Raw genomic sequence first — 14,167 nt, 5'->3', positions numbered from 1 at the left:
CACTGCTAGATACACACACAGAATAGACAGTGAAAGAGAAAAAGAGAGGGTTACAGGTTGAGAAAGACTGAACTGGAGAGTTTTAATGTGGACATTTTGTACTGATGGACAAAATAGTGGTCGTGCTCACATTAGCAGTAGTGTGTGAGTGCGTGTGTGAGTAGATATAGGCTAGTGGATATAGTGTATGTAAAGCGCAGTGAATATATTGCTCTCAGACAAGACGAGACATCGCAACACTTGGTGAGTGTGTTATTTCCGTGAACCATGATCTTTGTGTTGTCAAGGTTGCACCACTTGTTTGAATGGGATCGACTGTGATTCAATTGCCATTTTCATACTGACTGAATTCAACTTAAGGAATACAACTTTAGAGATTGGCAAAATAAGTTCATTGATATCTATATCTAAAATAGAAGAGAATAAAATAGAGAAAAAAACTAGGGGTAGAAACTAAGGAGTACTATTTCATAGGTGGAAAATGGGAACAGAAAACCAGAGCTACGATATAGAAAGATCTTGTCCATATCATTGTTCTCTCTTGTTCAAATGTAATATTTTCCTATGAAGAAGTATAGTTGAAATGTAAAGATAGGGAACTGTTTGATCCTGACAGGCTGCTGTCAATTCACACAACTTCACTTTCATTTCCTGTGGTAAGAGCATAACCACCATACATACTGCTTACAGATACGGTGTGAACTTAGTTTATTTTTTAAACACAGAAACATGACACTTTACACACACATCCAGCTATTCTTGTTCTACAGATTTGCCTGTGGAACCATGAAGGTCTACAATATTAGATTTTCAGGTATTTTGAACTTTGTAAAAACAGTTTATAGTAGGCTTCTTCAGTTTTTAACTTATTGACACAAAAATGGATACCATGAAGACCAAGATACAAAAACTGATGTAACCAATTTTTACACAATAATGTGGCTGCGTTATTTGATCTTAAATGATGTTATTGTCTAACTGGACTAACTTACCATTTAGTTATTGCACTGTCAATTACTAACAACATATGAACTGTTCATTAACAAAAAAATAATTATGCAACAACATATTTGCGTTCATATGTATTTACATAGTACCGAACCTGTAAAATGAAGCAGGTCTATTTTCTACATTTCAATAGTAATTCATATGTATTTACATGGATCCGGACCTGCATGAAGCTGGTCATGTGAATCTCCTCTACTTCCGTGTTTACACTCCTAGTCATACACACACAAACTGAAAAGCCCCGCTGAAAGAGTTTCACTTGCACCTAACCTTAACCATTACCTTTTTGGTCTTTGGTCTGTTTCCTAGCTGTTGTAGCTTCTCTCCCCAGTGCCGATACGTAAAATTTATGTGATTCATCATAACTATGATTGCTATTGTGACATTAATACCAGAGCTAGGGCAAGTGGACACTTGATGGAAGTGCTTCAGAATATGGTACGAAATGTGATGAAAGGTTTTAATGCCTTTTAATTAAGAACTGAATTAAATTATAAGATTTCAAAACATTTCTCCTGAAATGAGTTATGGTACTTTTAATACAGCTATAGGAAGGTAATAATATGGTAGAAAATATCTGTGCATTGTTCTTAAAATGACCTTCAGGGTGAAATTCTACTACAGTTTATTAAAGCTGAATAGATAAGCGAAAGCAAGAATTGGAAGCAGTCATCACCATGGCAACCGATACATGCCCTGCTTGCACGTTTTGTTCGTGCACGGCTTGTTTTGTCGTGTCAAATTTTATGAGAGGCAAGGATAACAGGTTGCAACTGTCATGTAAGCACATAACATCCAAAACCATGAATGACATGTCTTAGCATCTTAGCAATGTGTGCGCCGGGCCAGCCGCCGGTGGCCAGCCGCCGGTGGTCATCCCGGAAAAAGCGGCCGTTCTGGACTTCTCCAGAACTTCCACATGGCCAATCCGTTTCTGTCTCCAAATAGCACATGTTCGTATCAGGATTGATTATAAGGTGTGATATTGCTTATTGCAGGTTTAAAAGATGCTCATTTAGGTTCAGCAAAATGGCTCGGGAATGGTCATAGATGAGGAAGCTATACCAACAGTTCTAGAGAAGCCTGTCATAAGCCTAGGAAGGTGGTATGATACAAATCTGAGTGATAGGGAGCAGGTTCAGGAGATTCGGCAGCAGATAGTTGAAAGTATTCAGGACATAGAGAGATCAAAGTTACCGGGCAAGCTAAAGTTGTAGTGTTTGCAGTTTGGCCTATTGCCTCGGCTAATGTGGCCCCTGACAGTAAATGAGATACCACTGTCAAGGGTAGAGAAGTTGGAGAGACTGGTCAGCTCATATGTCAGGAAATGGCTTGGAGTTCCATGTTGTCTTAGTAGTATAGCTTTGTATGGGAAAGGAATTCTGGAACTACCTATATCTAGGCTAGCAGAGGAGTTTAAATGTGCAAATGTAAGATTGGAGTTGACACTGACAGAATCTAAGGATCCAATAGTCAGGAGTGCAGCACCTCCCGTGTTAGCAGAGCGGAAATGGAACCCAAGAGAGGCAGTGCAACAAGCGCAGTCAGCTCTAAGACATACGGATATTGTAAGGCAGGTGCAAAAAGGGCGAGGGGGCTTAGGCCTGGGGATAGGGCAACCGTTATGGAGTAAGGCAACTTCTACAGAGAGGAGACAGATGGTTGTAGATCAGATACATCAACAGGAGGAGTCAGCAAGGTGTGCCAAGGCAGTGTCTCAGGCAAAGCAGGGCCAGTGGATGAAGTGGGAGAGTGTAGAAAAGAAGAAACTCAGCTGGAGAGAGCTATGGGGGATGGAGGCAAACATAAAAAAATCATAAAATTCATCATAACAATTTGACTTAAATTGCAAGAAATCTGACAAAAAAAAGATTTCAGACTACCACAGCAGGGAAGTTAAACTGTGTCTATCGTATACCTAAGTGTAAGCAGTCTGAGTTTGAGAATTAATTAAATATATTTAATTGGGATGATTTGATGTCTTCTGATGAGCTGGAAAAGGGGTGTAACACCTTAACAACCACAATTAATCTCATAAATGAAAGATTTTCTGAGAAGGTTCAGAATAAATCTGAGCAAATGGTATACACGCTGGTTTAATGACAATTATTGGAAATTGATGAAAAAGAGAGATTCAGCATTGAGAAAAGCATTAAAATCAAGATGAGATATAGACATGAGGATTTTCAAAGGGCTGAGAATAGCTAAATCCCATTTATATCAGTATTATGAATGAGGTAAAAGGAAATGGCAAACTAATCTGGAGAAACATCAACCATCTCACAGCAGTGTGCCAAAATCTACATGGGGTTTACAGTTTAGGGTACAAGGGAAACAGCCAATCATTTCTAAAGTTGCTAAAAGAGCTGTGACTGATCAATTGACTACACATCTTAATACAACCAATTTCCCCCTACATCATATGCAATTTGGCTTCAGAACGAACCACTCCACTGAAACCACTTGTTATCTTGTAGAGAAAATAAAATCTAAGCTCGACAAGGGTGGTGTAGTTAGATTTACGTAAAGCATTCGATACAGTTAATCACAATGTTCTCATCTCAATGTTTAATTTCTTAAAAGGTTTAATTTCTCCCCTGCAGCGCTGTCATGGATGGCCTCATATTTATCAGATAGGACACAGTGTGTAAAAGTTAATAACATGCTTTCAAGCAGTTTGAAGTGCAAAATGGGTGTGCCACAAGGATCAGTCCCTTGGTATTTAGTCTATATAAATTATCTTCCACAACAGTGTCATAGGATGAAGGTACAAATGTACGCAGATGACACTGTTGTGTACACACATGCTAAAACAGCAGAACAAGCTTCAAAGATTACTATGGCCATGACAAAGATCACACAGTGGCTCACACTGTGTGAAAGCAAAAACGACCACCTCTTGCAGACATTCATATTCAGGGGGAAATACAAATATCTATATCATTTTGGACTCTAATCTCAATTTTAACGAACACATTAAAAAAAATTACAAAAACTATCAAATACAATTTACCAAATTTTAAACAAATTAGAAACTGTCTTTCCTGTAGATGCTGCCAAGATATTCATGCATGCTATGATTTTTTCTCACTTCCTATTGTGCCACAAGTTGGAGAAATGGTCATTAAACCTCTGCAATCTTTACACAAACACACTTTAAAAATACTGGATAAAAATTGTAATATACTTCAAAAGCACAACTTCTTGAGTTTTTGAGAATTTTAGATTTTATTCAAATGTGTGTCTTGTTTTCAAGGTTTTACACAATCTCGCCCCTCCTCCACTACATGTCACTTTGTGAGAAGAGAGCACCACTAAATCCTCTAGAACTTCCTCAAGAGGAGATGCTCTGTAGCCTTCCGTCGCACTGCTTTTGGACAGTCCGCATTAAGGACACTAAATAATGGAACACACTTCCAGCTGATATTGCATATTGAGTTCCAGTCAGGGGCGTGTCTAGGTAGCCTGGGGCAAGGGCCACCCCTGAAATCTGACTGGCCACCCCATGTGCTACCCTTGAGTGTGACCAAACTGAGTGGCAAACATAAATGCAGCACCTGAAGATGAAAACCAAGAGGTAATGTCAGTAGCCTGCCTTTTTTCCCAATGGCACAACTGTGGTCATCACGAGGCAAGTTCAGGTCACGCAGACAGTCAGTCAGTCAGGGATGCTTAATGATGATGCACTTCATCAGATGGCCTCTACAGGGCGTCTTTGACTGTGAGATGCTGTGTTTCCCATACAGAGGCACAAAATCAAGTTGGTCAGTGTATAGAAATTGATCTAAATCGATCTCTGATGCGCACATCACATCATGTTTGTCATGTGGAGATGCACAGACAGCAGACCAGCAGCATTGTATTCAATCCACAGAGTCTGCCGGTGTGAAAACAAAAGTGAAACTTACATTCCACAATTTGCTCTAAACTCGCCTGTGTAACACGTCTTCTGCTGCCCTACAATTCTTATCTTGTATCTTGTGGTATTTAAGTAACGTTAATGAACTAGGCAGTGGTGTAGTGCAGGGTATACGCAGGTATACAGCGTATACCTACTTATTTTTCAGTCGGCATTGCGTATACCCACTTCTAAATCCCCTCTGATGCGCATCATTCAGTAGTGTGCTGCAAAGAGAAAGAGAGACAGAGAGAGAGAGAGAGACCGCACAAAGAGACTACTTCTGTTTGGATCTCTTCCCAACTCGTCTCTCCCTAACATTTTCGTCTCGTTTTTATTCGTTGACGAAATTGTCAATACATTTTGTGATAGTTTTTGTCATCATAAATTATTTTTTATTTAGTTATCTCGTTTTCGTCAATGAAAAAATCTCGTTGACGAAAACTATGACGAAAATTATTCGTCAACGAAATTAACATTTGCAAACTGCCCCTTGACAAATACTGTTAATTTTATAATGATGGCACACTCTGGCCTACACTATCTGCTGCAAATCAGCTGTTCCAAGAGACAGTTTACAAAAGAAACTACTGGCCCATAGACTACTTGCAAGGTGAGAGAATAGTTGTCCAATTTTCATGTGTGGATGGACTAAGGAATAAGGAATAGTTCACTCAAAATGCATAATTATGTAGTTGTCTCACCCTATAGTCTGTGGGCCAGTATTGATTGTAAAATCTGCACCTGTTCTGTGGCTAATGTTAATTTCATAATGATCCTTACTCCCTGAAGTCAAGCAGCAGAAGTTAAGTGACAATGTGCAAATACTAGCCTACTGGCCCATTTTTGGGTGAACTAAATATGCAAGAGTAGTCTTACATGTCACTGTTTATAACACAGGGCGTTTATCCTTTGCTGGACGGGCCGCTTAAAAAAAAAAATTTGGGGCATAAATTAAGAGTATACCCACTTCTCCAGGCACCACTACACCACTGGAACTAGGTAATTGAACCGTGTTGAAGTGTTTCAGTGTGTAGAATTGAACACACACGCCGTGTGTGTTCAATTCTGCACAGGATCTGTGCTTGTTTTATATGCATACAGTAGATAGTGATGCTTGAAAACATTATGGATAATTCAGTTTTTTTTTTTTTTCAACCTGGGCCTTGCGTTAAAAAATTCATCACTTCCCTTTCCCTTTCAAATGTCCTTTCAACACGACTACACCCACACAGCAGTGGGACCTGCCTACATCCTTGCTAAATGCCTCACTCACTGCCACCCTGGCTTGAGTCTGTGTCCCACCTTGGCCACGCCAGTCAAAATGGCCTGGACATGCCACTGGTTCTTTTAGCAGTTTTACAGCCAAAATCTGTCTTATAGCTAAACAAACATGCAACTGTAATGCTGTAACTGCAACTAATTGTAACTGGCTTAATTTTGAAAGCACATGCACTTTGTATTGGTTTTTATATCTTGTACACTGCAATGTCTAGTGTCTATTATGTATTACTGTTGTATGTTTGTATTGGGTGGATTGTATGTTTTCAATTGTGACCTGCCAAGGGACTGCAGATAAAAATTAGCTCTAAGCTAAATCTGGCAAATGGTAATATTTATGTTTTACATTGTACATGGTCCCTTACAAATACATTCAATAAATAAATGTCCTGTGATTTTGGTTTGCTATAAATGGCAGCTGTTTTGTATCTTGAACAATATAGAGCCGTGTTTATGAACCCAGTCCACAAGGACAACTTTTAGCTCCAAATCTACTTTTGCACACCTGATTCAATTAAGGTGCCATGAGAATGTGTGGCCCTTAATTGATTTTGTATTTCCCTGCAGCCTGGATAGATGAAATATTGAGTAGGTGTGGCTTCACAGCCAGGGGTTATGCAAGAATTAAGTAGACAGACAAGGTTGTAAACTTTACATCACAGTCTCTGTTATATTTTGTTTCCATGTTCATAAGTTAAGTTTGTGCTGATTAGTATGTGTGATGTGCTTTATTAGGGCTCTGCTCAATAAAAAAATGTTAAGTCATAGAATATTGAGTTGTTGGGGAATATTGAAATGGCTGTTTAATAGCCTAGAGTGTACACAAAGCCATGTGTTGCTGTTGGATTGCAGTTTAAGAAACACATTTGCATTTAATTTGCAGCAAAGTCCATTTTCTTTAAAAATGTGGCTCTGAATCTTCTATTTTCAAGACTTTATTAATGTAATGAGAAAAAATATTAAAAAAATAAGACAAAAATAACATTGTCTTCAATCTCATTTGACATAGAATTAGTTTATTTGTATTTTATCCAGACTCCAACATGAATAATTCAGTGGCTCAGTTTGCCCCCAAGTGGCTCAACTTACCCACTTGAGCCAAGGGCCCACTTTTATTTAAGAAGTTGTATTTTCATTCTTCTTTCATATAGCTGCAGTCTTACCAGTTCATTTGAAAGTCAACATCCTGAAATATGGGTGGAAGCATTTGTTTTAGTTCTGTGTCATTTTTCCTTGCCAAGATAACATTTTGAGTAAAAACTGGCTCATCTTACCCCACTCTCCCCTACTAATGTTCTCTTCAAAGCCACAACAGCCTACAGTAAGTGGTATGGGAATAATCTTTGAAACCCTATTTCACAACCTCAGCTGGTATCACACTGGTATTACCTGCTAGTTTGGGTTGGAGACTGTGTACACAGATTAAATACAGAGTTTCAAAGTTCACAACGGAGCAAACAAACAATTATAGCCTAGTAAAGACAATACAGTATGTCATAATAGTCTGTGCACAGTTGCACACATAGGTCTGATAGACTGCAATAGGTATTATAATAATAATAATATATTATGAAAGCAATGACAACAGAAAAATATCCTTAATATTCCTTGTACTCACAGGTTTTTATCATTTACCTTTTCTTTTACATTTCAGTTATTTTTGTTTCCTTTTCTCACAGACAATGGAGGGAGAGATGTCTCCAAACAAGCCAAAGAGGAGTTTCAGGTTTTCATCTCTTCGCCTCAAAAGTGAGACTGGTTTCCTTCCATCTACTGGCTAAATTGGTCGTACATATACTTTTACAGTCATCTAAAATGTCTAACATTTCTGTCTATACTTCTCATTTATGATTACAATACCTGTGTTTCATTTAACCTTTTATTTAGGTTGAACTCATTATGTCAATGTGAAATTTCAGCTAAAAGGCAAAGTATTCCCGAAGAGACTGATTTACAAGGATTTACAAGGCAGAGACGGTTGAAGTCTTTCTCATCAGTGCGAGAGACATTCTGGAGAAAGGGTAAACAACATACTCCCATCCCCAGTCAGTCCACTTCTCTTATTTCAGATCCACCATAACACTAATCACAGAAGTTCTCCTCCAAGAACTGCTTGTCCATAATGAAGAGCACCAATCTGTAATAATATCTATTGGTAAATCATACTTTTCATGTTCTTCTGACCTCATCTTTCATCCTTTAACCCTAGAGAGAGTCCCAGATGAAGAGAGTACCTCACAACAAAACAGTTGTCTGATCCAGCTGAGGAAGACAGGTAGGTTAGAAAATAACATGGGTGCCAATTAGCACTTAATTTAAGTGAATCCAAATTTGATCAATTTGATCCAAATCTAAAAAAAAAATCCCATCAGGGAGCATTCAGGACCAGTGTTCCCCTCTAAGATTGAAGTTTAGTGACCTATGTTTAACAATTTATCACACTGAACAAATAATATCAGACATCAAAAACGTTAGAAATGTAATGGATATAAGCAGGTATGGAAGTTTTGGTGGCAAAGTGGCCGTTGGACGTTTTGGTGGCATGGTGGGTCAGTTACACTGTTACACTGTTGCCTCATAGCAACAAGTTGCCTCGTAGCAACAAGGATGTGGGTTTGAATCACCTTTGATCATAGTTTCACTGTTATCTCTCTACATACAATAGAGATCGTCATGGAATTCTGGACAAAATCATACCTAACAATAAAAAATATTCTCAGATTTGGGTCAGAGAGACAAAATTTCATCAAATTGGGGTCCGTGGCCCTAATGTGGACTAAATTAGGGGTCCTTGATATGAAAAAGGATGAGAATCACTGGTTTAGTGAATTAATTCCTTGTGAAAATTGGATCTATTTCAGGGAAGTCCATTTTCAGGGAATTCTGCAGTATTTAGCATGTTGGGTGACTGAGCATGTTGGGTGAGCATATTAGGTTTCAAAACAAATAGTCCTTCAGGGGCCTCTTTGTGCCAGCGGCCTCTGGTTATCATCAATTGTTTTATGCATGCTTGTTACAGTTTAGTATTTTCTGTAGATCAATCAAGAAACACTTCTGGAAAGTGTCACCACTGAAAATAGAGTGAAACCGATTTTAGGCTTTTCAACCCTCCCAAGACAAAATTCTGGGGGAAATAAAAAAAATTGCGCTAATTGTATCAGCCTTCAAAAACCCATATCGGTGAAGGACCAACGGTAAAGTATTCTCTAGAAGTGTCATTGTTTTCAGATTAAGATACGATATAAGATAAGATTTGTTTTTCCATATACTAGGCCTACAGAGACTCACACGTTTCGATGGACTTGTTCACGCGCACAGGAAGCGCAGGGCGAGAAGTAATGCTGCATTCATGTCTTACAGGAATAACCAACTGCTGTGTCTTGATTGTTCAAAGCAATGAATTGGAAGCGCTCATATGGTAGTTAGAACCGGTTAGAACGTATGATAACCTAGGTAATCTTGGTTGAATTAAGGTCAACACACAATTGTATGGGCCAAGTGGGCTGCTGACCGAGATGAAACAGAACCCCTTTAAAGCCATCAGGACACGTGTGGTCCCTAAATTTCTCATTCATTTTCTCCATAGACATTCCAGAAAACATATTTCATATGTTAAGCTTTTAACTTAACCAACCAGGTACACGACTAATCATATATTATAACAATAGATTAAACGAATATAAAAAGAAAAAGGAGCATTTTCTAGTACCATTTACCATCTGAAAACTGACTAAAACTTATTTTTTAGTAGAATTTACCAAGTGAAAGCTGAGGTGAACAGTAGGCTATTTTGCAGTATGCCTATATATGCGCTGAAAACTGAGGTGAACGGTATTTAGAAGTTGTAAACTGAGATGAACGGTAATCTCTAATAGGAAATTCATTTTTCCCATATGATGTGAATGCAGCATAGGACCGCGTGGACGCGCGCAAGCACAGTGCAGAACTCGAGCAGTTTCAGTTGTTGGGGAACACGTTGAACCGACTGTGACAGTGAGCGCGAGCCAGGATGTGTACTGGAATGGAGACGATAAACTACCGTTGTTGTTTTTGTTGCTAAAAAAACATCTGAGAGAAAAACAGTGTTTGTGGAGTTAAGCAGCAATGAGTGGAGAGGTGACGAGGAGAATTAGAAGAGGACCAGGGCTGACTAACTTCAAGAACAGATGGAGTGAGTATTGGGCAGCCGACACAGACGAGACGAGACTGTATTCACTCTAATTTATTTGATCGCCTTGATTGAATTTGTAAATAATAGTTTAGCACCGATACATTTTAGCAAAGTGCATTCAAAAATCGGACAGTTTAATGCTTGCTTATCGGCAAACCTATAGGGCATGATATAGGCTAAGACATTTTACGAATCATTCCACTGGTAACAAGTGATCCACCAAGAAGCACCTATAACCTATATATTCAGTAGAATTTCAACTTTTAAATTGGCTTCCACTGCTGGTAAAGGCCCTCCCTAGCGTGTTATGGTGGAACAAGATTGTGAGAGCAACGGGCGAACCAAATTTGTAGTTGAAAATTAATGGAAATTAGTGCGGCTTGGTGAATTATATAGCCTACGTGCCTAATTAAAGAACGTCATCTAATACTTAGGAGCCTATACATTTAACGTGTTTTGAGGTGTGTGTTTTAAGGATAAGTAAGGCAACATAAAATTTACAGATTTCTGACTGGAGTGTGGTGTGATCTCTCCATACAAGAGAATGGAACGTTATCGGGCTAGCAGACACTGAACACGAAATATTGTTTTCCAGTCCTGTAATTGTGTTTTAAAAGAGTTAGGCCTAGCCAATGTCATATGGTTCAGTATGTCACTGCAAAAGTCCAACAAACTACTATGTGGCCTAATGGAAACCTTTTTAGCCTGTCAAACTTACAACCCTGCCCTTTGATGCTCTGAGCTGTGTGTTGTAGCATTAAGTGGCGTATATTATTTAACTTATGTCCATCACCCCCTTGCTATTTAGGCTACTGGAGTTAATTGTAGGCTATGGCTTTGTACAGAGGATATTGGCTAATTCTAGCCATATGAACTGTAGATTACAATGGCTTTATTGCAGTCAGAAATAGGCTCAGGGTAATTTTTTAATCTCAATTTGTCTGTTGCATTCAGTTTAAACCATTGGCATCTGTTGTAACCATTGTTGGTTGTACCAAGGGACCCTTTATGTTTGAAGTTTAACATCTTTTATACAGCAGACCTGCATGAGTCCTTTAATGACTGACTGCACATTAAGCCTGGAATGTGGCTGTTGACACAGAAATGGATTACAGACTGATGAAACTATTGGTGTAAATGTTAAAAAGTCAGTGTGCTAACCCCATGAATCTAGAGAATACTATTTTATGAAGGTCATCAGTGAAATTACATTTGAAACCTAGGTAAAGTTTTTGTTTTCTGATGCAAGATAACGTGAAGGGGATTTATTTCAGACAAACTTGGAAGAATGCAGAGTTGGAAGAATCCCTTTAGACACAACTGACTGCCTGGTAGGCTGCTAGAGATGTTGTAACATGTTCAATAGCCTAAGGGCACACCCTATGCTAATACATGACTGTTATTTACACCCACATTGCAGTTGAACTGCAGTAACATTAAAAGGTTATGGCATGTAGGACTGGCAAATGCTTGTTCATGAATATAACTATGAAGGACAAGAACAATATGTGATATTAAGGTCTGAAGCTAGAAATCCTCACCACTGGAGGACATTCCATATGCTGAGGTTGCAGTGTTTAAAAAGCCAGAAGTTCATGATGAGTTTGTGTGCTGCAGTAGTTGTGTAGGCTTGTTATAGTCAGTGTTGGGAATAGCTACCTTCCTTGGAAAAGAGTTGGCAACACTGCTACCGGTGCGGTAAATTAGCCCACACAGTGTACTAATGCTTGATTTGAAGGCCTGTCGAGGCTACAATAAATACGCCTATCAAAACATATCTATTGTGTTTTATTGTTCCACTACTTACTTTTCATCATAGTGATAATGGGTACAATGTTAGATAAAATTGGACAGTTGTCTTGTCCCACACTGTGCCACAGCAACACTAAAATAATATAGCTATGTGTAATAAGAGAATTGAAGTAGACATTTAAAAGTAACGCAAAAGTTACTTTCCCTAGTAACTAATTACTTTTATTATGCAGTAATTGGTAAAGTAATTCAATTACTTTTTGAGAGAAGTAAGTAGTAACTGTAACTAATTACACATTTTCAGTAACTTGCCCAACACTGGTTATAGTACATAAAGGGAAAAAAAATATGCCTGCTTTTTTTTCTTTTGGCAACTACATGTGTGCAAAATTGTGACTGCCAGCTGTTGGCTGTAGAAATAGAGCTAATTTCCCTATTGGCTAATGCAAATACCTTACCCTGTCAACAGAAGTTATGCATTGTCCTCATTTGGACCTTGCACTTTAGTGTATGCTGTTACAGTATCTTGAACCAACAAGGTGAGCTAGATTGAAAGTGAGCTGTGGGCTCTTTAATTACAGTGGGCTGACCTGCTGAAGTCAACTCACACTGTAGGTTGTCTGGGACAAATTCAGTTGTACTTATGCTGCATTCACATCATACGGGAATAACTGTAAGAATTACTTCAGTGCGAATTGGAAGTGTTTATGACGTTCTGTAGACTTTGGTTGATCCTGATCAACTTTTTCACCCTTAACACACATGCATTTAAGTGAGTGATACATTTGAATAATAATAATAATAATGATAATAATAATAATACACTTAATCTCACTTAGCGTTACCTGACTGACTGACTGACTGACTGACTGACTGACTGACTGACTGCCTGGCCTGAATTTCACTCGTGATGCCCTCGGCTGCGCCATGGGAAAAACAGGTGCATAAAAACAGATAAAATGAACCAACAGCAAAGATCATTAAAAGCAACACAAAGGAAAAAGGCCTGATTAAAAAGGAAAAGTTTATAAATAATGCATGAAAACAAAGAAATAAAACCAACACCAAAGTTAAGGAAAGGCTCTGTTAAAAAGGAAGGTTTTAAAAGCATCAAGAGTCTGCGGTGCCCTCAGGTGGTCAGGTGGTTTGAGTTCATGTTTTACAGGAAACCAAACATTGCAATGTCAACCACAAACCAAATATCCAGTAAATAGTTGTGTCCTAGAATGGCTTTTTAAGAGTTTTGTGAACAGTATTTTCTAGTAGTATTTACCATCCGAAAGCTATAGAGAAGACACATGCTAAAATATCAAAATTATTAAATACTAATTACGACGAATTACATGTAGGGACATCAAGAGGTTGACCCCCCTCTTTCATGGTGGAGTCATCCTGCTACACTCAGTGGTGAGTCCTGTGGCCCCACTGATAACCTGCAGTGAAGTGCTGTGATAAGAGTCGATCAACCACTCTTTCTCATCGTAAAATGCAGATGACCCCAGCAAACCAAATCAAGCTCAGGTTGTGCCCATATGATCAAAGGACCTAAACCACAGTATTGTTGGGTCACAACCCTGAGACCACATTCCATGTGGTCTCACCTGACTGGAGAGTCACCAGGCGTAAATGTGCCTTGGCCTTGCACAGCGCAGAAAACTTGTTTCCCGCTCTGTGCAAAACTCTCAAAATTGACCAAACACTTGACTTAAATGGAGCATTCTGCCAAGGACTCAATGGACAATTGCAATCCGTGCTTTGCCTGGGTGGGTTAACCCTGGGTCACAACCCTGAGACCACATTCCATGTGGTCTCACCTGACTGGAGAGTCACCAGGCGTAAATGTGCCTTGGCCTTGCACAGCGCAGAAAACTTGTTTCCCGCTCTGTGCAAAACTCTCAAAATTGACCAAACACTTGACTTAAATGGAGCATTCTGCCAAGGACTCAATGGACAATTGCAATCCGTGCTTTGCCTGGGTGGGTTAAAGGCTAATTTTATATTAGCTGACAATTATTTGTCACACTAATAATCGCGATCAATGATTTCATTGCCTTTTT

General features: G+C 38.9%; 1 protein-coding gene across 1 annotated transcript in view; it reads left to right on the top strand.

Annotated features, from left to right (window-relative positions):
• LOC139646297 (DENN domain-containing protein 2D-like) overlaps positions 1 to 14,167 on the top strand; it is a 41,415-nt gene continuing 27,248 nt past the window's right edge. The window contains exons 1-4 of the mRNA XM_071522285.1: positions 1 to 243; positions 7,867 to 7,936; positions 8,107 to 8,208; positions 8,397 to 8,462. Of these exons, the coding sequence (XP_071378386.1) occupies positions 7,870 to 7,936; positions 8,107 to 8,208; positions 8,397 to 8,462 (235 nt within the window). The 5' untranslated portion in view covers positions 1 to 243; positions 7,867 to 7,869. The remainder of the gene's footprint in view (positions 244 to 7,866; positions 7,937 to 8,106; positions 8,209 to 8,396; positions 8,463 to 14,167) is intronic.

This window comes from Centroberyx affinis, unplaced genomic scaffold, assembly GCF_046629955.1.
Source record: "Centroberyx affinis isolate AG114_WGS23_722 - 3 ecotype Tasmania unplaced genomic scaffold, CSIRO-AGI_Caff_v1 ptg000971l_1, whole genome shotgun sequence".
Classification (NCBI taxonomy): Eukaryota; Metazoa; Chordata; class Actinopteri; order Beryciformes; family Berycidae; genus Centroberyx; species Centroberyx affinis.
This window is presented reverse-complemented; position numbering and strand designations above follow the sequence as displayed.